Raw genomic sequence first — 24,122 nt, forward strand, 5'->3', positions numbered from 1 at the left:
GAATGGGTCCTCTCAGAGAGGAGAGGGACAGTGTGCCTTTCCAGTACTCCAGTTTTATTGGCAATCCCAGAGAAGTTTCCAGAGACTCCCATGCAGGTCCACCTCTTGACTTCTTACTGACAGCTAGATGACATCAGACTTTCAAGTTCCCACTGCCATGACAACTCTGGCCCATGATGGTTGGTTCTAATTGGATTCTTAACCATAAATTCTTACAGGTCTTATGATTAAAAGGAATTATTCTTATCTTTCCCCACGTTTCAGGATCTGAACTGTGAAAGGGGTCGCAAAAGTATCCCCCTTCAGGGTAACTTGTGTTCTTATCGACATTATTTCTAAGCTGCATTTCTCCTGCAGAAAACAGGTAGTTTGTTGAAGAATGTGACAAATCCTGGCCACTTAAGCCAACCTAGGCTGAAGGTAAATTGCTTCTTGGAAAAGAAAGCATGTGGGGTTCAGGGCAGCACAGGAGGCCCATTTTATAGACTTTTCCTCTTAATCTCATGTTCCCACTACTTGCATCTGTCTGTCCCCTATCAAAGGGAACTTGGATGGTATTATTCTGGGCATGTCTACACCTCATGTTTGTACAGAAATGACAACAAAATCATGAATATTTTGATCCACTGTATTTGCCACCATCTTCTCTCGTAGTACACTATCCTCCTTTCCCTGCTTTTGATTATGACCGATTCCAATGTGCTGTATGTACATTGGCAGTCAGGGATCTGAACTTTATCCAGTCTCAGTCTTTGCCATCTGTCCCCTACACTGACTAAGCTTTGTCCTCTCAGTCTTTGCAAAGGGTTCCTTGAGAACCTACCCACATCACTGTTCTCCGGTTGGCTCTTGTTGCCTTTCAGGAATAAGCCTTTTTTTCACTCAGAAAGTGTGGTTAATAGAAAGTGCCCAATAAATGTTGGATTATTATTAATAATGATACAATTAAAAGCTCTCTAGTATGATTATTGAAGTGAACGAATGAAGTGGGTATTTATACTCTTTTAACACTTTTAGCAACTTTCCTGGAGAGAGGATCTAAAAATTTGTTGAGGAAAAAAATGAGAAAAGTTTCCCTGTAGATGACTTGTGGAAGTGCTACCCGTGTTCTCTCTTATCCGAACCTGCAGCAATCTCCTTTTTTCAGACTAACTGCAATCTTTAAGGTGAGGTCATCGACCAGCTCGGGGCTCGTCCCACCGAGGCAGCTCGGCTAGTTCTGGCTGATCGCTTCATCCCGGAAGCAGGTTGAAGGCCGTTGTGGTCACTGTGGTCTCCCTGGCTCGGTCTGCCCAGGAGTGAAGGGGTTGTGTTGTCGCCATGGGCGACCCTGACCCCCGCTACCCTTGCTCCTCAATCGAGGATGACTTCAACTATGGCAGCTGCGTGGCCTCCGCCAGCGTGCACATCCGAATGGGTAGGTGCTGCCCCGCCGGCCCGCAGAGGCCGGCGTCTCCCCTGGGAGCTGGGGCTCCCGGGATTCAGTTCCCCAGCGTCGCTCGGAGTCGCTGGGTGCTGAGCTCCGGAGCGGAACAGGAGCCCGCGGACGCCCGAAAACCGCAGCAGCCTCAATTTGGCATCTTTAAATTAAAAGAATGGAAGGGTCACTTTGATGAAAATCAATTAACTATGTGAGCCTTATGACGTCCACCCCTATGGAGCCACTTATGTGTTTGCTTTAAGGGGCATAAACACGTTGAAAGTCTTTATTTTCTTGTCTGTCTGCTTTGCTCCACTGCAAGCTCCTTCAGGCCCAGACCGTATCTGTTGCTCTATTTTCTTTGCAAGGCCTAGAATTCAATATGGTTGACTATTACTGGGGCAGATGCTGGAAATAGAAACTTCCTAACTCAAGTCTAAAGGCCCATGTTAGTTTTAGATTGTTATACAGAATCCTGTGGGCCGACATTATTTCGGATTTAAAGGGCTCAGTGTCATGTAAGTGGAATTCATTGTCTGCCCTAGTTCATCCTCTTTTTTTTTTTTTTTAAAGAATAAGGCAGAGCTTTTATTTATTTTTTTTTTAGAGAGAGAGGGGGGAGAGAGAGAGAGAGAGAGAGAGAGAGAGAGAGAGAGAGAGAGAGAGAGATTTTTTTTAATATTTATTTTTTAGTTCTTGGCAGACACAACATCTTTGTTTGTATGTGGTGCTGAGGATCGAACCCCGGCCGCACGCATGCCAGGCAAGCGCGCTACCACTTGAGCCAAATCTCCAGCCCCTAGTTCATCCTCTTGATCTTAGAAGCTGGCCAGATTTTCATCCTGTCTGGGCAGCTGGCACTGGTTCTGGAAAAGGAATTATGAAGATAGTTCTGATATATTATAAAAAATCTGGGTGCTTAGCATTGATATTTCAGGGATTGAGTTTTGAAATTATTTTAATAAATGAGCTCAGCATTAAATTTGTTTTCTAAATTGTGGCAAAACAAACATAACAAAAAATTACCAAATTACCATCTTAACCATTTTTAAGTGTACATTTCAATAGTATTAAGTATTTTCACATCGTTGTACTTCCAATCTCCAGAATTTACCACCGCCACCACCACCATCACCATCATTATACTTCTTGTGTATAAAATTTAACTACCCTAAATACCTCATATGGCCAAGCACCCTGGCCAACGCCTGTAATCCCAGCAGCCCAGGAGGCTGAAGCAGGAGGATCACAAGTTCAAAGCCAGCCTCAGCAAAAGCCAGGCACTAAGCAACTCAGTGAGACCCTGTCTCTAAATAAAATAAAATAAAATAAAATAAAAAATAGGGCAGGGAATATGGCTCAGTGGTTGAGTGCCTTTGAGTTTAATCCCCCTAAATAAATACCTCATGAATGGAATTATAAACACATTGACTTTTTGTTAACTGAATTATTTCAATTAGCATATCTTTAAGGTGCATCCATGTTGAACATATGTCAGAATTTCCTTTTTAGGCTGAATAATATTACATTGTATGTATATAACAAATTTTATTTATCCATCCATTGATGGAAGTATTTGCATTAATTCTATCTCTTGCCATTGTGAAGGCTGTTATGAATATAGATGTGCAATTATTTCTTGAGACCCTGTTTTATTTTGAATATACATCCAGAAATATAATTATTGGATTATATGGTAAATGTATTTTTAATTTTTTAAGGAACTGCCATACCATTTTACATTCTCACCAACAACATACAAGGGTTCAGATTTCTTCACATCCTTGCCAATACATATTATTTTCCATGTGTGTTTAAATGAAAATAGTCATCCAAATGATTGTAGAGTGATAACTCATTTTCATTTTGATTTGTATTTGATAGTGATAGTGAACATTTTTAAAGTATGCTTGTGGGCCATTTGTCTATATTCCTTGGAGAAATTTTATTCAAGTCCTTTGCCTAAGTTTTTAGAAAATAGGTTTTATTAAAGCAATTTTAGGTTCATAGCAAAATTGAGCAGAAGTTACAGATTTGCTACATATCCCTTGCTGCCCTACAAAGTCTCTTGCCTGAATCAATATCCTACACCAGGGAGGTATATTTGCTACAGTCAATGAATCTAGGTTGATATAGAATCAGCCAAAGTCCATAGTTCATACTAGGGTTTGCTCTTGATGTTATATGTTTTATGGATTCTGACAAATGTATGATGACATCTGTTTGCCATTATAGTATCATACAGGATAGTTTTCACTGCCTTAAAAAATTCTCTGTGCTCTGCCTGCTTATCTCTCCCTCTTGGCTAACCTCTGGCAATCACTCATCTTTTCCTGTCTCCATAATTTTGCCTTTTCCATAATGCTAAGACATTCCAGAATCCTTTGGAAGCATAGTTGAAATCATACAATGTGTAATTTTATCAGATTGTCTTCTTTTACTTACTACTATAATACCCATTTAAGATGGTTCTGTATGCCCTTTCATGCTCAATGGCTCATTTACTTTATACACACACACACACACACACACACACACACACACACACACACACACACACACGTATTATGGTAGATAGACACAATATCTATATTTTATTTTTATGTGTGCTGAGGATTGAACCCAGTACCTCACACATGCTAGGCAAGCTCTCTACCAACTGAATTATAACCCCAGCCCTCATTTCCTTTTTATTCTGAAGAATATTCCATTGTTTAGGTATACCAGTTTATTAATTCACCTTCTGAAGGACATCTTGACTGCTTCTAAGTTTTGAAGCAGTTATAAATAAAGCTGTTTTGTAAAATTCATGTGCAGATTCTTGTGTGAACATGTTTTCAGCTCACGTGGGTAAATACCACGGTGTACAATTGCTGGGTCACATGAATCAAAGTATATTTAGTTTTGTAAGAAAGCGCCAAACTATATTCCACAATTTGCATTCCCGTTAGCAATGAATGATGGTTCTTATGCTTCATCTTCACCAGAATTTGATGTTGTCAGTATTTTGGATTTTGGCTGTTTTAATAGGGGTATAGTTGTAGCTCATTGCTTTAATTTGAAATTCTCTAGTAACATGATATTGAGCATCTTTTTATATGTTTATTTGCTACCTGTTTTCTTTAGTGAGGTGTCTATTCAAGTCTTTTATCCATATTTTAGTAAGGTTGTTTTCTTATTGTTGGGTTTTAAGAGTTCTTGTTTAGTTTGAATAATAGCCCTTTATCAGATACCTCTTTCACAATTATTTTTTCCCAGTCATAACTAATCTTCTTATTCACTAGATGTTGTGCATTTTTGAATCAGATTATTTGTTTTCTGTTGTTAAATTCTAGAATTTCTTTACATAGTCTAGATATTAACCCCTTATTAAATATATGATTTGCAACCCATTCAGTGAGTTGCCTTTCTACTCCATTGATTATGCCCTTTGATATACAGATTTTTTTTTAATCTAGTCCTTTAATCTAAGTTTCCTTTTGTTGCCTATGTTCTTTGGTGTCATGTTCAAGAAACCATATTGCCAAGCCCAATGCATGACATTTTTTCCTTGTTTTCTTCTAAGACTTTAATGGTGTTAGGTATTTCATTTAAGTCTTTGATCCATCTTTAGGTAATTTTTGTATGTGGTGTTAAGTAAGGGTTCAACTTCATTCTTTTTACATGTGTATATCCAATTTTCCCAGCATCATTTATTAAAGAGACTTTTATCTTTTTTCCATGGAGTGATTTTTTTGATATGTACAAGGTTTTATTCCATTGATCTATGTGTCTGTCTGTATGCCAATGCCACGCTCTTTTGATTACTGTAGCTTTGTAATGAGTTTTGAAATCAAGAAATGTGAGAAAATTTGTTCTTTTTAAATATTATTTTTTTAAAATTTTTTAGTTATAGATGGAAACAATATCTTTATTTATTGTGAGACAAGTGCTCTACCACTGAGCTACAACCCCAACCCTTAAATATTTTTTTGCTATTTGTGATTCCTTGAGATTCCATGTGAATTTTAGGATGAATTTTCTGTTTCTGCAAACAACGCTGAGGAAATTTTTGATAGGAATTGCATAAAATCTCTAGACCATTTTGGATAGTATATCTTAATATTAAGTCTTCTGTGAACATAGGATATCTTTCTATTTTTTGTCTTTTGTAATTTCTTTCAGGAATGTTTTATAGTTTTTCATGTTTGTCTTCTTGGTTAGGTTTTTCTCTAAATGTTTTATTCTTGTTAATGCAATTCCAAATAGAATTGTTTTCTTAATATCCTTTTCAGCTTTCTCCTGTGAGTGTAGAGAGATGCAACTGACTTCTGCTAGTTAACTTCTCTCTCACGACTTGCTTGATTCATTTATTATGAAATTTTTAGAGTTTTTTTTATGTAAGATCCACATTCATGTTAATGTGATCAGACATAATTGTACTTCTTTCTTTCCATTTTGGATGTCTTTATTTCTTTTCCTTGACCAGTTGCTTTGGTTGGGACTTTCAGTGCTATGTTGAATAGAAGTGGCAAAAATAGGCACCCTTGACTTATTCCTGTCTTAGAGGAAGAACATGCAGTTTTTCACCATGTGTGATGTTAGTGTGGGCTTTTCATCTGTGGCCTTTATTGTGAAAAGGTAGTTTTTCAAGACTTAGTTTATTGAGTATTTACAACATGAAAGGATATGGAACTTTTGCCATATGCTTTTTCTGCATAAATTAAGTTGATCATGTTTCTCTTCCACCCCATCATACTGTAACCACATCAATAGATTTTCAAATATTGAACAATCTTTACATCTCAGGAATAAATCTCATTTGGTCATGACATATAGTCCATTTAATGTATTCTTGAATCCTGTTTGCTAGTGTTGTGTTGAGGATTTTTGCATTAATATTCATCAAGCATATTGCTTTATAGTTTTCTTGTAGTACCTTTGGCTTTGATATCAGAGTAATGCTGGTCTCACAGAATGAGTTTGAAGTGTTTTCTTCTCAATTTTTTGGAAGAGTTTGAGGAGGATTGGTGTTGTATCTCAGCTTTGTAGTACATGTTTTTTGAGCCATTTTTTAGGCATTCTCAGATTATATTCAACAGTAACATAGACCATTACTTTAGAGTAATTAAGAACTGGTCCACAAGTACTAGGAGTGAATGAGAATTAGCTGACAAATAGCCATTTTGTAAAACTGTTCTGTTTTTAATCATTTGCTTCTTTGTATGCTATTGTGTACAAATAGGCATTTGGCATTTTCCTTTTGTTTTGATGAAAACACAATCTGGCCAGTAAATTTAATTTTTTAAGCTCATATTTTTTGGGGAGGATTATATATACCCTATGGGTTTTTTTTTTTTTTTTAAAGAGAGAGGATAGAGAGAGAGATTTTTCAATATTTATTTTCTAGTTCTCGGCAGACAAAACATTCTTGTTTGTATGTGGTGCTGAGGATCGAACCCGGGCCGCACGCATGCCAGGCGAGCGCGCTACCGCTTGAGCCACATCCCCAGCCCCCCTATGGGTTTTTAATTACTTTGGAGGCTTTTCCTTTTTTACTAGTTTTAGTTAGTGATAACTCTAAGATATAAGAAAGAATGCATGTAAAAACAATTTTTCTAAAAGAAATTTGGTCTTATAGTTCTCTATAAATCCTTAAGAAAATAATCACGTGTAATATTTTTCTTTTTTAGCTTTCCTCAGAAAAGTCTACACCATACTTTCTCTGCAAGTTCTCTTAACTACGGTGACCTCTACAGTGTTCTTATCCTTTGAGTCTATACGGACCTTTGTACATGAAAGGTAAAGTAATAGGATAAATCATTTTCAGACATTACATATGATCAAAAGGATATATGCAAACACAATTCAATTATTTTCTGTAAACGCCTATAAAATTAGTTTTGTTTTTGATGAACAAAAATGTTTCACAGCATGGTAATTTATCTCTTTTTAGTTTATGGTTTTTTAGGGTTAAGGTTGTTCTCTTGGAATACCATTAAAAATTTTTACTGCAGGTAGTTTGAAGTCTTAATTATTTTTACTTTTTTAGACTGCTCTGCCCACAAAGCCTAAGACAGTGTTTGAAAAACAGGTACTTAATAAATGTGCATTCATTTTAGTTTTGGCTCATAACTAGTATAACTTTACTGAGAAGTTTCAAGAAGAGTTCTACTTTATCCATCCCTAATTAAAATTTTACTTCCAACATAATTATCTCTATGACTAAAAATAATATGTTTAATATAGTTAAAGGAAAGGGAAAATAAAGAATAGTTTTATAAAAGTAAAGAGGTTTTGTCTCCACTTTCCCTACCAAAAGAAAATCTTACTTGCTATTTGGGATAAAATAATCTAAAAGTATACCCAGATGGTGAAGTAGTTATATATAAAATTTATTTACTATTTAGTATCTTTCATTTATTGCATTTTATTTATGCAAATAGTATGCTAATTACAGACATTACTTAAACAGGTGAAGTTCAAAAAATACAAAAGGAAAGTCTTTCCGAATTCCTGTGGGCTCTGTCCTGTTCCTCCCCACCTTATCCCTCTCAAGTTTCCCAGATATAAGAATAATTTATTTTGATAGCTTGGTGTGGATCATTCCAGATTTTTTCTTATACTTTTATGAAAACACAAAATACATAGATAAATTTTATTAAATTGGCTAACACTCTTCATGGTATTTTTAAACTTGAAACTTTTTGTAATATTATGTCTTTCAGTCCTGCCTTGATTTTGGTGTTTGCCCTCGGATCTCTGGGTTTGATTTTTGCATTGACCTTAAACAGACATAAACATCCTCTTAACCTGTACCTGCTTTTTGGATTTGTGAGTACTTTGGTGATGTCTGCTTCTTTAACAATAAGGGTTTTCAAAGTATTTACTTAATTGGATGCAAAAACAGATATAACGATGACAGAACAAAATGGAGTTTTATTTTTAATTAGGGTAGTATAAGAAATCACTAGTAATTTTGTAGGATTTTAGAATTTTAAACACTTGTCACTGTCAAAGTTTGTGGGTTTTGTTGTTGTTGTTGTTGTTGTTGTTGTTGCTATTGTTTTTAACTAGGATAAGATGGAAAAAATACCAAATCAGGGGCTGGGGTTGTGACTTAGTAGTAGAGCGCTTGCCTAGCACATTTGAGGCCCTGGATTCGATCCTCAGTGCCACATAAAAATAAATAAATAAAATAAAGGTATTGTGTCCAACTACAACTAAAAAATAAATATTAAAAAAAAAAATTGGAACCAGATGACCTAGCTTTGTAACTACCTGTTAATGTGACATGTGGCAAGGCATTTAACCTTTCTGTATCTCATTTGTCTCAAATATAAAATGAAAATATTAACAGAATCCCTGTGATACTTTCTACCTTTATATTTTATGATTGGGGGAGTATTTATTATTAGAACCTTAATTTTATAGAAATTAAATCAAATTCTTTATTTTTAGCTGATCAGTGTCACTTTTTCTTTTCTTTTTTTTTTTTTTTTTTTTTTTTTTAGTTGTAGGTGGATCTAGTACCTTTATTTTATTTTTATGTGGTGCTGAGGATCGAACTCAGTGCCTCATGCATGCCAGGCGGGTGCTGTACCACTAAGCCACAGTCCCAGTCCCCAGTGTCACTTTTTCTTTGTTGCTCTATTCTTTTAAAAGACTATTGTCCTCAAATGATGTTCTTTACCAATTTGTTTAAAATTCATAGATAGGAGAACCTAATTTCAAGTCGTGTTTGTTGAAATAGAGGTAGAAATTAAAACCCCATTTGCCACCTGTAGACAGATCTGGGATATTCGTAATGCTATGGCCATACTGCCTATAAAATCTCTTGAGTTTGAGTAAGATTGGTAAAACTCAACATATTTTTACATTATTTTGTTTCATCTCATCGCCAGTATGATTTTGGTTTCTAACTTGAAAATTTACTCCCAAACATTCCAAACTAAAAATAAGAATATTTGTAGTAAATAACAGCCACTGCTATTAATTCTCACTTTGCCTTTGTGATGTGGTCTATCAAGTGGATAAAATCTAGGTAGAGTGAGTCTACTTTTTAAGACAAAATAGAGGTAATGTAATTAAGGAGAAAAAGAGGCTTGAGGACAAGTCTCAAGTAATAGTGAAAAAGCTATGGATCAGATTAAAGTGCTCTGAACTAAAGGAAGTTGTGATTTCTGATAATGGATTTGGGTTAATATAAGAAGAAAAAGCTCATGACTTTAGAAATTTCAATTATAAGAGAGGTTATTCATTTAAATCTTAAGCTCTTCTGTTTGTAAGGTTATCAGTCCAAATGCAAGTTATCTCAAATACTATAAGTTTATTTTAAGAATATAAGAGTCTAAGAACCAATCCAAATCCATCAGATCTTAACAAGAGGAACTAGAGAAAGGTTCTAGAAATTATGCTGTTGTAGGGAATTCAGTGGCACCAGTTTGTGGTCTCTTTCCCCTTGTCCTGTCACATCTCTCTCACAACTGTCCTTAAACATTGTTTTCTTTTTTTGTCTTTCATTTTAACATGACCATCGTTGGCCCACACATAGTTCAGTTACCTTTCAGCTTTAGCTCCTGCTGCCATTGCTTCATTATCTAGAATTTGGTTTCCTGAGTGAGAAAGAACCTGATGGGCATAGTTAGTTTTGGTACAGGTCCCATTGTAGATTGTTAGACAATTCTGGATTGCTAGTCCACGGGCCAGATTCTAGCTTCTGGCCCAGTTAGCTATGTGCTAGGACAGATGAAGGAGGCACCAAAAAATGGGATCATATGGATTTCCTTTTCACAGTTTAAAAACAAGGACTGATTTCTATGAAGAAAGAAGTCATAGGCCAGTTTTTGCCCAGTGGAGAGGCCTCACTTGAAAATCATCAGCCAAATGCTTATAAGAAAAATGTTCACTTATTGCCAAATCTGTTTGACATGCCCATAACTAGAAGTGGTTTAACAGATAAGGAAATATGTAAAATACATCTCCTCAGATTATTCAGTGACCTCTGACTACTAGATTTTTGGCCTTTTGTTTGTTGGATTTTGTTTCTGTCTTGTTGCACCAAAATAAGGAAGAAGCAAATTTTACCCTGTCCTATAAAACCTGTGTGTGTGTGTGTGTGTGTGTGTGTGTGTTTTAAAGGAGGGTGTTATTTTGGGGTGACATTATCTTTTTCTAGTTTTATCTTTACTCCTATTTATATTGTTCTATCTCCTTCATATATTTAAATATGGTGTGGGCTTTCTTTCCTAAAATCACGTCACAAATATCAAGAATGTAGCACAATTATATTGCCTAGGGAAAAAAAAATGTTTTTTATCATCTTTGCCACCATTTCCCTGGCAATACCAACAACATTAAAATATGGCAGCAGCTTCATTGCCTCCATATCTATGTACAATTTAAAATACCATTTTTGCTCTGATTCTGATAATTTGTTGATTTCAATGTAGGATGAAGTACAGGGAATCCTTCTACCATAAGTATGATTATACAGCCACTCCTGTTACTTTGGGCTTTGCCTTTGCAATGTGGTTGACCCGATGGTTGATAAAAGTCTATCTAGAGTAAGAATGTAAGACAAAGTAAAAATAATATAAATATAATTAAGCGGAAAGAGAGGCTAGAGGACAAGGCTCAATATCCTCCAATTTTTATTTAAAATGGATTCAGCTTCTTGTTACATGGCTTAAACAATGTCAGAGTAACAGGTTAGGACTGGGGTTGTGGCTCAGCTTGCCTCACATGCCTGGGGCACTGGGTTCCATCCTCAGCACCATAAATAAAATAAAAGTATTGTGTCCATTTACAACTAAAAATGTTTTTTAAAAGTTAAAAATAATAACAAGTTAAAAATAATAACAACTTAGACAAGATAGTTTGTTTCTCTTTTATATAAAAATTTGAATGACTATTTTGACTATTTAACAACCCCGAGGTTCCTGTTCCAGTTTATGCATTCTTAACATATTGCATGGTATAAGACAGCTCACCACCATATCCACATAGTGTCAGTTACAAAAGAAAAGAAAAGGAAAGAAAAAAAAAGAAGGAAGGAAAAAGAAAAGAAAAAGAGAAAAGAGCAAGCTTTGTTCTTTTAGAGCACAATCTGGAAAATGTATCCTTCTCTACTCACCTTAAATTGGCTACAGTATAGTTATATAATCAGGCCTAGCAACAAGGGAGACTGAAATTGTAATGTTAAATCTGAACAGCCAGGTGTCCATGTAAAAATTATGTTACTAGGGAAGAGAGACAGTTTTAAGACTTACACACCGAAGTACTACTATTTTATCTTTATGTTTGTATTTGTTAGATACTGAGGTTTTTATAAAACACATGATTTGCAGTATCATTTATATTTCATTATCTTAGTAAGAAAAATAGAATTTTCTGTATTATTTCCACTATTACAGATATGAAAAATTTGATTAGGGCTTAGAGGGTCATGGAACCATATTTAGAGTTTAAATATTCTCACGTAATTTTCATTATGGTGGGCTTGATAACTGTCTCACATATTTCACCAGACTGCTATGAAGCAAAAATGAGATCATGCACACAGAATCCCATTGACCTACTAGAAATTAGAAAATATACATGAAGTGGTATATATTTTACATGCATTTGTTAATTTCACTTTCTTTTTCTTAGACACTGTTGGAAGCTCTGACTGTGGCAGTTGTGGGTAAGTCATAATTGTGCTTCTTTTTGTTATAGTAACCTTTTATAATGTGGATAAATCTTTCAGGTAAAAAAAAAACTTGGGGTTAAAGTTTAATAGCATGGAATGTTGTATTTTAAAAATATGGCATAAGATAAAGATTGCCTAAGATATAAGCAAAAATCAAATGTTTATACTTTACATAGTTCAGCAGAGCTTAGAGGAAGTGGAAAAGTTTAAGGAAAACTAAAGGAATGGAGAACAATATTTCATTTCCATTTACATATTTATAAAAAAAATAAGACAACCATGGCTGATCTTTTCCCTAATTTAAAGGAAATTCAGAAGAATTGAGAACATTTATTTTGAGCTGTGTGCTTTTCATCACGAGTTTAGCTTCCTAAGAATCGCCTGCATTGAACCACATCTACTGCTGTACCTTCATGTTTTATTCACTAAGTGATACTACAAGAAACAGCAATAATTTCTGTTTCTACATTTTGTATTAAGTGAATTCAGAGGCCAAATGTCAAATTACATTACACAAATGTACTCTGTGTAATACTTCAAGTAAAATATTTCAGTGAGTTAATAACAATTCTGATTATTTTAAAATGGTTAGTCTTGGGTACCAAAAAAGTTCAGCATTAACTATTACTCTCAATAATGGCAAATTGTTAATCTTTATGGTTTATATATTTCTCTCTTCCTATTTTGACATTACTATTTTTAAATATCATTTTTGTTGAATTTATATTTTTGGTTTACCATTTAAAAAAGAATTAGAATATTAAAATGCTAAGAAATACCAAAATAAGTAGAATTGAAGCTTCTCAACATAAAGGAAATATTAAAATAACTTACTTTTAGTGTTGTAATCTATTAATGTTACGCAATGTTAGCTAGTCCATCTCTGAGTAAGGAGTCTTTTTTATTGGTGAGTAGTATAGGAGAAATGAAACATTTCTGTTAAATAACATGAAATGTTATTTTAAATATAACTGTTTTATATTGAGGATGTTTATGTACATTTTAATCAATTTCTTAATTTTACAGTTACTTTCTACGATGTATATATAATTCTGCAAGCTTTTGTACTGACTACTACAGTATTTCTCGGTTTAACCATATATACTCTACAATCTAAGAGAGATTTCAGCAAATTTGGAGCAGGGTAAGTTATATATTTTGGGATATAATAGATAGATGTCTTTAATATTATAGGTGGTTTTGAGAGAGTGTTATACTGTTAGTTTTCCGTGCCTTAAAATGTAAGTAAATAAAATACTAGGATTAGGCCCTTCTTTCCCAGAGCATTCAAGGAAATGGAAAGTGGCTTTGAGTCATATTCTTCCCTTTTATAGTGAAAGGAAGTGAATTTAAAAAAAAAATACGTAAATTGGTTTTCCAGAGAAGCTATACTTATGTGTTGTATGAATAGTGTGGAATTTACTAAAATTATGTCAGTCTTTGTTTTGGCATAAATGTTACCAAAACCATCCACATCTTTGGCAAAGGCAGAACAGTTGTCTCCAAGAACTTTAAAACCTTTTTGATCTGTCTAGATTAACTTGTATCTTTCCTGAAACAAATAAATATATGTAATGATTCTTTATATTAGAATAATAGTAGTGTGTTGCCCTCATCTGGTAAGAAGTATAGACACTTCTCAGCTCACAGTGGCCTGTTCCCACACAGTCACTCAACCATTTTCTGTTCTTTCTCCTATTAACAATACTAAATATTTACAAAAGTCTACTCTTGTAAAACTTTCTTTCCTCTTCCCTTTTGTTTCCTGGTAGACCAGGTTATCAGAAATCCCTGTTGGGATAAAGTATAGTCATGCAATTTGCCGAAGTAGTTTTATTAGAATCAAGTTTGGTTTAGGGAGAGACAGTATTTTCTCTTGCTTCTTTTGGGAAAATGTTTCATTTATATTTTGTGGTATACATAAAGAAAGCTTTGCTCTGTGTTCTCTTTCCATCCCCGTCTCCCAACTGCACCTCTCCCTCCAATTCATTCTAGTATCTCTCCTGAATTCCTAGTAAACAATTTCCCTTGTATTTCAGCTTTTTCATAATAAATCCATATTTATTGATACAACCGATGTTAAAATTATCATGTGTCAGTCTAAGACCAAACACTTATGAAGTCTGTGTACAGCTGGCTGTTATTTCTGATCATTTTTATATTTTATTTTCTTGTGTGTTAGGTTTTAACTAGGTAATTGTCCTTAAAAAATTATGTTGAGGGCTGGGGATATGGGTGAGTGGTAGAGTACTTGCATAACATGTGGGAAGCACTGGGTTTGATTCTCAGCACCACATATAAATAAATGAATAAAATAAAGGTTCATCAACATCTAAAAAAATATATTTAAAAAAATTTATGTTGAATTTCTTTAAGCCCTACACTGCTGGTGCATTTTTCCATAATATTTTGGGTTTTCTGCTACCTGGCATCTAGAAAATTACTAGATTGAGTCCACTTAAAACTAAATTCATGGTTCACAATATTTTCCCAACCATTCAGGTGTTGTGAATTTGAACTACAAATCTGTAAAGGGATAGCTTGGATATCAATTACTTAGGAATGATCCCTGTGCCTTTTCCTTGCTTTATGCATTGATAACTTTCCTTATAGTCTCTCGGTGGGGATGGGGAGGTGATTGATACATGGTTGCCCTGACATTAAGGTTATTCACTTTAGGTAAATCCAGCTGTGGTACCATGATTACTTCTTTGGATTTCTACTTTTATCTAGATTGTGGCTTGATAATTCCCTTCCATTTTGTCAGTTATTTGATACTTGTAAGAAGTTTTTCTTTTTTTTTGTTTCTTTTTAATTCATCACTTCGGTAGTTTTTGAGGAGATGGAGGATGGTGTCATAATTGGTCTAAATAGCCTTGTTTGCTACAATACTGGGAAAAGAACCCTTTCAAAGTTGTTTCTTACCAGTGTTACTGTAACATCCTTTCTATCTCCAGTCTTACCAATTTCTAGTCTATTTTCCACAAAGTAACTAGGTGATAATTCCAAAATGCAAGTTCAATAATGTCATATTTAAAACACGTGAACACTTTACTACGGCTTGAGGATAGCCTGATTCTCTATGATGTGCTTTTATTGCCATACACTATGGGATATTGCTATGTAATAATTATCTAGAAAAATCATAATATTGACCATAGTTTTGGAGTGGCATTTTATTGCGTTTTAGACAAAATTTAATGGCACTAATTTTTCCGAAGTGTCAAAATCAAAATGGTTGTGGAGGGGGCGCTGCAGTTGTGGCTCACTGGTGGAGTGCTTTCCTGGTGTAGATCAGGCACTAGTTTTAATCCTCAGCACCACATAAAAATAAATAAAGAAAAAATAAAGGTATGTTGTCCATCTACAACTAAGAAATATTTTTATTTTGTTATTTATTTTTGGTACCATGGATTTAACTCAGAGGCACGTGACCACTGAGCCACATCCCCAGCCCTATTTTGTATTTTATTTAGAGACAGCCTCTTTTGCTGAGGCTGGCTTTGAACTCAGGATACTCCTGCCTCAGCCTCCTGAGCTGCTGGTATTACAGGCGTGTACCACTGCACCCAGCTAAGAAATATATATATAAATTTTTTTTAGTTGTAGTTGGACACAATACCTTATATTTATTTTTATGTGGTGCTGAGGATCGAACCCAGCGTCTCGCATGTGCTTGGCGAGCGCTCTACTGCTAAGCCACCACCCAGCCCAAGAAATACATTTTTAAAAAACTTAAAAAAATGGTTGTGGAGGCTAAGTGCCAAAAGGGGATACAAAGATTGAGCAAAAAGATTTTATTCAAAAAGGTGTATAGGCTATTCATCCCTACCTGTTTATGGGAGTTAGTAGGGACTAAAGAAGTATATTTGAAATGTGTGAATATATGGTAGCAGCAGATAATGGTAGCAGTGCTTTATATATTGACTTAGAACTATAATGGGTTTTGCAACATCATTTTTATTTATTTATCGTCACTTATTATCCTGTAGAATCTTGTCACAAAAGGAATTGAATCTTAGAACTACATGTGGCAACTTTTTTGTATCACCTTAAATATTTTGTCTTGCTGGATGTAGAACAAAGTTAAATTCCTTGGAAATTGTCTGAATCTCCTGAGACTCTGTTAGGCAGAAAACAGCTTTTAGTTTTAGAAATAATTTGGCCCATTTCCAACATAGTACCTTTCTAAGGACTACTCAATCCCCTATGATTTAGGAGATCTTTGTACCCTGCTTGGTATGAATACAAACTATCCTACCCCTATGTGAGCTCGAGGGATTGTTCTTCCTGCCTCTCTGTGGTGCATTTTTCCACAGCTTTGGTCCAGTCTTCACATGCATGTATTGATCAGTATCCAGCTAAAGATTCTAGTGGAACCCTACAATACATACCCCCAGAGATTACTTTTTCTTTCGGTACAGCTCTTTAGTCACTGTTTTTTTTGTTTTTTTGGTTTTTTTTTTTTTTTTTTTTTTTGCATATTCTAGCCACCTTGACCACCCAAACCTCTAATTTCTTGTCTCTTCAACTCGAGAAGACTGAAAGGTTCCATAGGGTTCTTGACCTGACATTGTGACCTAAAATTTTTCTAGCTGGGACAATTATAAATTTCTGTTTCCCTAATTTTTATTCCTATGGAATGATTGTCCTGTGCTGGTTGTTGTTCATTGTGTGAAATCTCTTGTTTCATATATTTTTGCTGGTTTTATTTAAGGAGGGAGGCTTGTGTAATTTCTTATGTTTGAAGCAACATATTTGATACCAAAAGACAGACTTCTTAGATGTTCTTTGTCACATATTTTATGTTTATAATGTGAATGGTAACTCATAAAGTTATAGAAGTGTCAGATTTGTCTGCATAAATTATGTTCCCTAATACATAAAAATAAAATAAAAAGTACATTGTGAACTTTAATATGTATGCATGTTCACAGAATAACTTGCTATTATTATTTGGTTTTAAAATGCAATTATCTTTATTATTATTTATGTATATGAATAAACTAGAACTTTTTATAAATCTCAGTGAAAATACTTCTAATGGTTCCTGCCTATGTCAATATTTTCCTTGTGCTAAAATTGAAAACTTGAGAAATAATACTCTTAACTAGTTTTGTATACCAAAAAATTGTTGGATAGTTATACTTTCAATAACATTTTTTAAAAAATAAAATGGGTATTGTTTTCATTTGTTATTTATGAATTCCTGTGCTTTAATTTCTTTTCACAAATCTGTATGAATTTCAGAAAATGTGGAATGGAGCCAGGCATCATGGCACATACCTGTAATCCCAGCTGCTTGGGAGGGTGAGACAGGAGGAGCTAGAGTTCAAAACCAGCCTCAGTAACTTAACAAGGCCCTAAGCAACTTAGCAAGACCCTGTCTCAAAATAAAATATAATAAATAAAATATAACGTAAAAATAAAATATAACAAACGGCGAGGGATGTGGCTCCGTGGTTGAGCACTCCAGGTTCAATCCCTGGTACCAAAAATAAATAAAGAAAAAATGGGTTTACAGTTTTGGGTTTTTTTTCAAGGAACTCTAAATTATTAAAACTTTCTTTTTATAGGCTTTTTGCTGTTTTGTGGATTTTATGCTTGGCAGGATTCTTGAAGGTGAGTTGTTTTTAGAATAGTTAACCTGAAACATAATTCCAGCAATGACAATAGAAATAACCTCAAAAAATTGGAGGAGTTACTCTTAGATGACACTTAGTTGTAATTATCTGGAACATTTGTATATAGAATGATTATGGAATAATCTCATTTAATAATCAAGGCCTTATGTTATATTATGAATGGGTAAATGAGTTAAATTACATAGAAAAAGGCTCTCACTTAATAACTGACAACCTCCAAGTAGCACATTTAATTCTGAAAAAGAAATACATATTAAAATAACTTGTATTTAGAATGCTGCTATTCATAGTAGGTAATTTAATTGAAAGGAAGAATGAACAGATATTCATTCATACATTCATCTTTCCATCATACAGAAGCAAGCTCAACTTGCCTTTCCTCTTTCTCTTTTAACATTTGTATTTGAAATTGTGTAACATAATATGTATTGACAATAGATCATTAGGAGAAATAACTAAAGTACTGTTACTACCATTCTCAAATATGTTTCTTTAATCTCTTGCCTATAGATTTTTTTTTATAGTGAGACAGTGGAATTGGTCTTGGCTGCTGTAGGAGCCCTTCTTTTCTGTGGATTCATCATCTATGACACACACACACTGATGCATAAACTGTCACCTGAAGAGTATGTATTAGCTGCGATCAGCCTCTACATGGATATTATTAATCTATTCCTGCACCTGTTACGGTTTTTGGAAGCAGTTAATAAAAAGTAATTGAAAGCTGTATACAGAACTGTTTATTAAGTAATAAAGATTGAGACATAATTAAATATCAAATACTTTTATGGTCTTTATTGATATTCTGTATACTTCTGAGCTTTAAAATCGTACCATTTTTTATGGTTTATCATTCTTAATACTTTGATTTAGAATCTCAGGTAAGAGGTATCAAAATTGTCTTTTTTACTTTTTTCAGTCCTAAGTTAACTATGCCTCCCTATTTGTTTATAATTCAAAATAATTTTATGAGCATTTAAAATATCAGTTTCTTTATTTATTGATTTAATCTAAATTTTCTCTTAACTAATATTTATTTCTAAAGTGCTAGTGTCTTTACCATTATAAACACTAGTATTAATTAATGTGTAAATCTTTTACTATGAGATTTTAATCTCATTTAGTAAGGAAAATAATGGAAAAGATAAATTCCAAAGATAATTACTCAGTATTATATTGAAATTATATTAAAATGTTAATGATGTCTCATTATAAAATGATGTATTAAAAATTAAAGGTTTACTTAAAAGCCGATATAAAATTTTGATAGTAGTTATTTATCTCTGTAAATAAAGGTTTCATTTTAAAATTATAGAATGGTCGTGTGACTAAAGGACCCCCAAAGATACTGGTTCATCTGACATTATGTATTCAAAATAAAAATATTTGAAAACTAGTGTCTTGTGGTTCCTTTGTGTTGGTCCATACAGCATGTAGATGAGTGTACCAGTGATCAATAGAAGTTTGGCAGATTCCCTTACTATATGGTATTCCTTCATTATTTGCAGTTTCATGTTCTGTGGTTTCATTTACCTGTAGGCAATTGTGGTCTAAAAATGTTAAATGGAAAATTCTGGAAATAATTTATAAATTTTAAGTTGCATGCCCTTTTTAAAAATTTTTTTAGTTATAGATGGACATAATATCCATCTGTATTTTATTTATCCATTTTTATGTAGTGCTGAGGATTGAACCCAGGGCTTCACGTATACTAGGCAAGTGCTCCACCACTGAGCTACAACCTTATCCCCAGTCATATCCCCTTCTGAGTAGCATGATGAAGTCTCATGCTATCCTTCTCCATCCTGGTTGGGACATGATCTTCCCTTTGTCCAGCATATCCACACTGCATACATTACCCATTTTTTCATGGCTCAGTGATCCAGGATCTTCTTTCTAACACATTGTCAGAAGACCAATGGTAGCTTACCTCTACACAGCCCAGTGCTGCTGCATCATCTCACTTCATCTCATCACATAGTCATTGTATTGTCTCACATCACAAAAAGAATGGTGAAAACAGAACAATAAGATATTTTGAAAGAGACTGTACACATGACTTTTACTATACAGTACATTGTTCCAATTTTTCTATTTTATTATTGTTGATCTCTTATTGTGCCTAATTTATAAATTCAAGTTTATCAGAAGTATGCATGTATAGGATAAAACATAGTATGCATAGGGTTTGGTACTGTATGTTTTAGGTATCCATCAGGAAATCTTGGAATATATCCCCTAACAAATAAGAGGAGAATACTTTATTAAATAAAGTTTGCTAGGGCAGCCATAGCAAAGTACTATAGAAAGAGTGGCTTAAACAGTAGACATGTGTTTTCTCCATAGTTCTGTGGGCTAGAAAGTCCAAGATGAGGTTGTAGATAGGGTTGGTTTCTTCTGAGACCTCTCTTCTTGTAGATGGCTGTCTTCATAATGTCTCTACCTTGTTTTCCCTCTGTTTGTCTATGTCCAAATTTCTTCCTCTTATAAGGACATCAGTCATTGAATTAAGGTCCATCCTAATGACCATTTTTCCTTAGTTAACTCTTTAAAGACCTATCTCCAAATACATTCATATGCTGAGCTACTGAGAGTTAGGACTTCATAATATGAATTTTTAGGGACACAGTCCATAACACTAAGTACATCATTTCATACGTACTAAGTTGAATTCAGTTAGTTATATAGATTTAGTCTCCAATGACTTTTAGATGTTAATTGACTATCATCAATTGATTGGTTTTTTACAATCAAGTTTAGCATAACATGTTAGGTATAAACATCTAGATTGGAATCCTTATTATATGTGGCCAGTTACATGTTTGGAAAAGTTACTTCCCTTCCTTATATAGGTCTTGCCTCATTTTTATAATGGGAATAATCATAACAACTCCTGCCTAATTGGGCTTTCAGAAGGATAAAATGAGATAAATACATAAACTAAATGATTAATTAATGTAAGCTGCTGTTATTAGTATCATTTCAATCCAAATGCAGAATAGACTGAATTGTGACTAAAGACAATAAGCAAAGGCAGATTTGACATTTTAAAATGTAAAACAATGCCATTCTTTTTTCTAAATTATTTTTTATTTAGGAAATAGTTATTTAAATAAAAATGCCACCTAATGAATTTATCCCTTTGAAATGACTTAAATTTTCAAAAAATTATTTTAATTTCTGATATATACCATAATTATTAAGTCTAAAGGGATCACACTAAAAGTTTTGAAAACCACTGGTATAAAATATTACATGAACCAAAATCATATATTTTTCTATTAATGAATTTTATATGGTTGCTCCTTTCTGTCACCATCAATGCTACTCTGTACATCTTTGTGTGTCCTACTGTGCATAGGCATGACAATTTTCTAGGTACAATGACATATGCAACTTTCAGTTTTTTACCAGAGGTGAAAATGTGCAGATTTAAGAAATACTAAGAAAGTGGCATTAGCAGGTTGACAGAGCAACTGGCAACTCAGTGTACAAGGGACAAAAGAACAACAAGTAGGAAGAGAATGAGAGAAGAGCAGGAAGTGAGAACTTCTGTGTTTATTGAATATCATTCAGCTTAAGAGATGCTGTGGGTCCCATGTACCTGCCTTCACTTCTTTACAGGCCTCAGACCTAGCTTCAATTCACTTCATGTAGTTCTGGCAATGAGTGATAACAGCAGGCATTTTTGGAGGAGCTGGGAACAGATTTTTTTTGTTTTGTTTTTACTTAGTATCTTTGTAGAGTTTAGTCCTAAAGTATCCATGATCTAGGGAATTGGCAATATGAAGTCACCATCTGAATTCCAGAAATATTGTTTCTTACTAAGTCATTATGCAGATCATGGACTCCGCTCACTGGATGAAGCCAGTAGTTTAGCATGCCTTTTGGATGGAGAATAGGTTGGTTTTCAGCCAGGTATTCAACACTACCCACTGTACCTTTAGTTCCATAAGCTCCTTCCAGCTCTCTTGAGTTATAGCCATATCCAGATTGATCCTTAATCCTTATTCTTCCACCAGGGGTTAAAGTGTCCCAAACACAGTTGTTTGTTTTCCTTCACCTTTGTATATTTAGAAAAGTGCCTACTGCAGAGTTTATACTTGAATGTATGAATGAGAGTGGCTTATGAGTTTTTAAATATGCTAAGGCCAGAGGGCTGGGGATGTGGCTCAAGCGGTAGCGCGCTTGCCTGACATGCGTGTGGCCCGGGTTCGATCCTCAGCACCACATACCAACAAAGATGTGTTTGCCAAGAACTAAAAAATAAATATTAAAAATTCTCTCTCTCTCTCTCTCTCTCTCTCTACTCTCTCTTTAAAAAAAATAAAATAAAAATATGCTAAGGCCATTTATTGTTAGAAATTCATTTGTACAAACTGGACATGAGTTAAAACTTTTTTTCCCTATATCATAGTCCATGATTGTTTTATAAAGTATTTGTAATGCTGAATTGTGACATGTATTTTAGTACAATAATTTTCATAATAGGTTATTGTTTCTTTTGCAAAATTTCTATTCAAAACTCTTTGCCAGGAATGTTAAGCAATATGCAGTCATTTTTGACTATGTGAAAGGGAATTTACTCTAGTTTAAAATGCAATATGCAGATATATTTCTGGGGAAATGAGGCTAAATTCTAATTTGAAAAATCAGGTATACAGTTAACATAAGATAGACACAATCTTCCATTTAAAGAAACTAGGTTTTCTTTTTTTTTTTTTTAAGCCTAGGATTTTTTCAGCCCAATGTTTAAAAAAAGAGGAAAAAAAAAACTTGTTCTAAGAAATCCAGACTCTCAATACCATATTATTCTCAAATGTTCTAACCAAAAATACAACACCCACCTGTGTGGTTCTAATGCTTATACCATAAGAAGTGTAAGTTAGAGACAGTGTAGTGGCACACACCTGTAATCCCATTGACTTGGGATGCTGAAGCAGGAGAATTGAGAATTCAAAGCCAGTCTCAGCAATTTAGCAAGGTGCTAAGCAACTCAGTGAGACCCTGTCTCCAAATAAAATACAAAAAAGGGCTGGGGATGTGACTCAGTGGTTAAGTGCCCCTGAGTTCATTCCCTGGTAGTACTGAAAGGGAAAAAAAAGTATACGTTAAATAACAGTGTTGTTCCTGAGCTCAATGTCCTAGGCGTAGCACTTCCTCGTATGTAAGCATTCAGACAGGTAAACATCACTTGAAGTGAAACAAATTTTATACTTTAAATTCTCCTTTGGAATAGTATTACTTTCTGATTTGGGTGACAGTTTTGAGACATAACTGACAAAATAAGTTGCAAGTGTACAATTTAAAGTGTACAATTTGCTAAGTTTTGGCATATGTGTACTTCCTTTCTCTACAGAAATGTCTTAACTGGGCTTCTCCAGAAATCTTCAACATGGCTGATTTGGGGACTGTCAGCAAAAGAGTTCAATGTAGATAAACTTCCTATTTTCCTGTCGCTCTGTTTTACTTGGCCACTGGCAGGGAAGATACCAGCACTCCACTGCTGGACACCCCCTTACTAGTTTTTCACAAACGTATCAAGTACAGTAGTTTGTAGAAATGTGCAAACAAGGCCTCTGGCCTTGAGCTGGGCTTCACAGAGATGTCTCCATTTTTAAGGTAAGAGAAGTTACCAATTGGGCTCCATGGTAACAGCTGGCAGGAGGAGGAATAAAAAGGGAGAAGAAGCTCTCCCCTTCTCAAGTGTTGTCCTTGAAGGGTTAACTTGCCCAGAACAATGAAAGAAAAAAAACTGCTTTTATGTGAACGTCTGAAGACTGTGAACTTCTGAGTCCCTCCCCTTATATACAGGGTATAAAATTCTGGAACTATTGACCTCAGGGTACAGGGGAGTGATTGATTACAGCAAAAGCTGTGCCCTCTGAACCTGGCTGCAGTCAAATAAAACTGTCTCCTGCTATCTTCAGTGCCTTGCCTCATCTGTCCCTACAACAAGATCATAAACCAAGATGGGAGTGAGTTTCCAGGCTGCAAATAAGGATTACCTCAATACATCTCTTAAAGAACCCATTATCTAAGATGATTGGCTTTAAGCAACCTCTAGAGTAGCTGGTGCCAGTGAGGTCAGCTTTTAAAGGTGGGCTTTGCTCTACCTGGGTGCACAGTTCCCAGGCGGGATTCACTCCCTGTGATAAGTGTCGGGTGCTAATGCGCCCACTTCCCAGAAGCAGGTAAACACACGTCCAGACAGCCGACTGGAACTGGAGCGCAGTTTAGAATTGGCTAAATCCTACTTCTGTACAGGTATCGGACCAACAAGGGTTCAAAGTCTGCGAAACACCTAAAGCAGAAAGCTCGTCAGCGCCTGCCCCGCCTCTGAAGCTTTAGCGGCCGTACTGACTCCCGGCACGCACTGCGCTCA

The 24,122-nt window shown here is 34.7% G+C and overlaps 1 protein-coding gene across 1 annotated transcript; it reads left to right on the forward strand.

The window, feature by feature from the left end:
- Positions 1–1,234: 1,234 nt before the first annotated feature.
- On the forward strand, positions 1,235–19,094 carry Tmbim4 (transmembrane BAX inhibitor motif containing 4). The gene is made up of 7 exons (XM_026386661.1): positions 1,235–1,417; positions 7,093–7,201; positions 8,128–8,233; positions 12,053–12,086; positions 13,119–13,236; positions 17,669–17,714; positions 18,248–19,094. The coding sequence occupies exons 1-7, from the start codon at positions 1,321–1,323 to the stop codon at positions 18,452–18,454; spliced, it is 717 nt and encodes a 238-aa protein (XP_026242446.1). The 5' UTR covers positions 1,235–1,320; the 3' UTR covers positions 18,455–19,094.
- Positions 19,095–24,122: the final 5,028 nt, after the last annotated feature.

This window comes from Urocitellus parryii, chromosome 5, assembly GCF_045843805.1.
Source record: "Urocitellus parryii isolate mUroPar1 chromosome 5, mUroPar1.hap1, whole genome shotgun sequence".
NCBI classification, from domain to species: Eukaryota; Metazoa; Chordata; class Mammalia; order Rodentia; family Sciuridae; genus Urocitellus; species Urocitellus parryii.

What these genes read in the sequence shown, in the direction of transcription:
- Tmbim4 (XM_026386661.1), top strand. Translation starts at nt 1,321, where the DNA reads ATGGGCGACCCTGACCCCCGCTACCCTTGCTCCTCAATCGAGGATGAC. An exon ending in CAGCGTGCACATCCGAATGG is followed by an intron (nt 1,418 to 7,092) that starts GTAGGTGCTGCC and finishes TTTCTTTTTTAG; the next exon opens with CTTTCCTCAGAAAAGTCTAC. An exon ending in CGGACCTTTGTACATGAAAG is followed by an intron (nt 7,202 to 8,127) that starts GTAAAGTAATAG and finishes TATGTCTTTCAG; the next exon opens with TCCTGCCTTGATTTTGGTGT.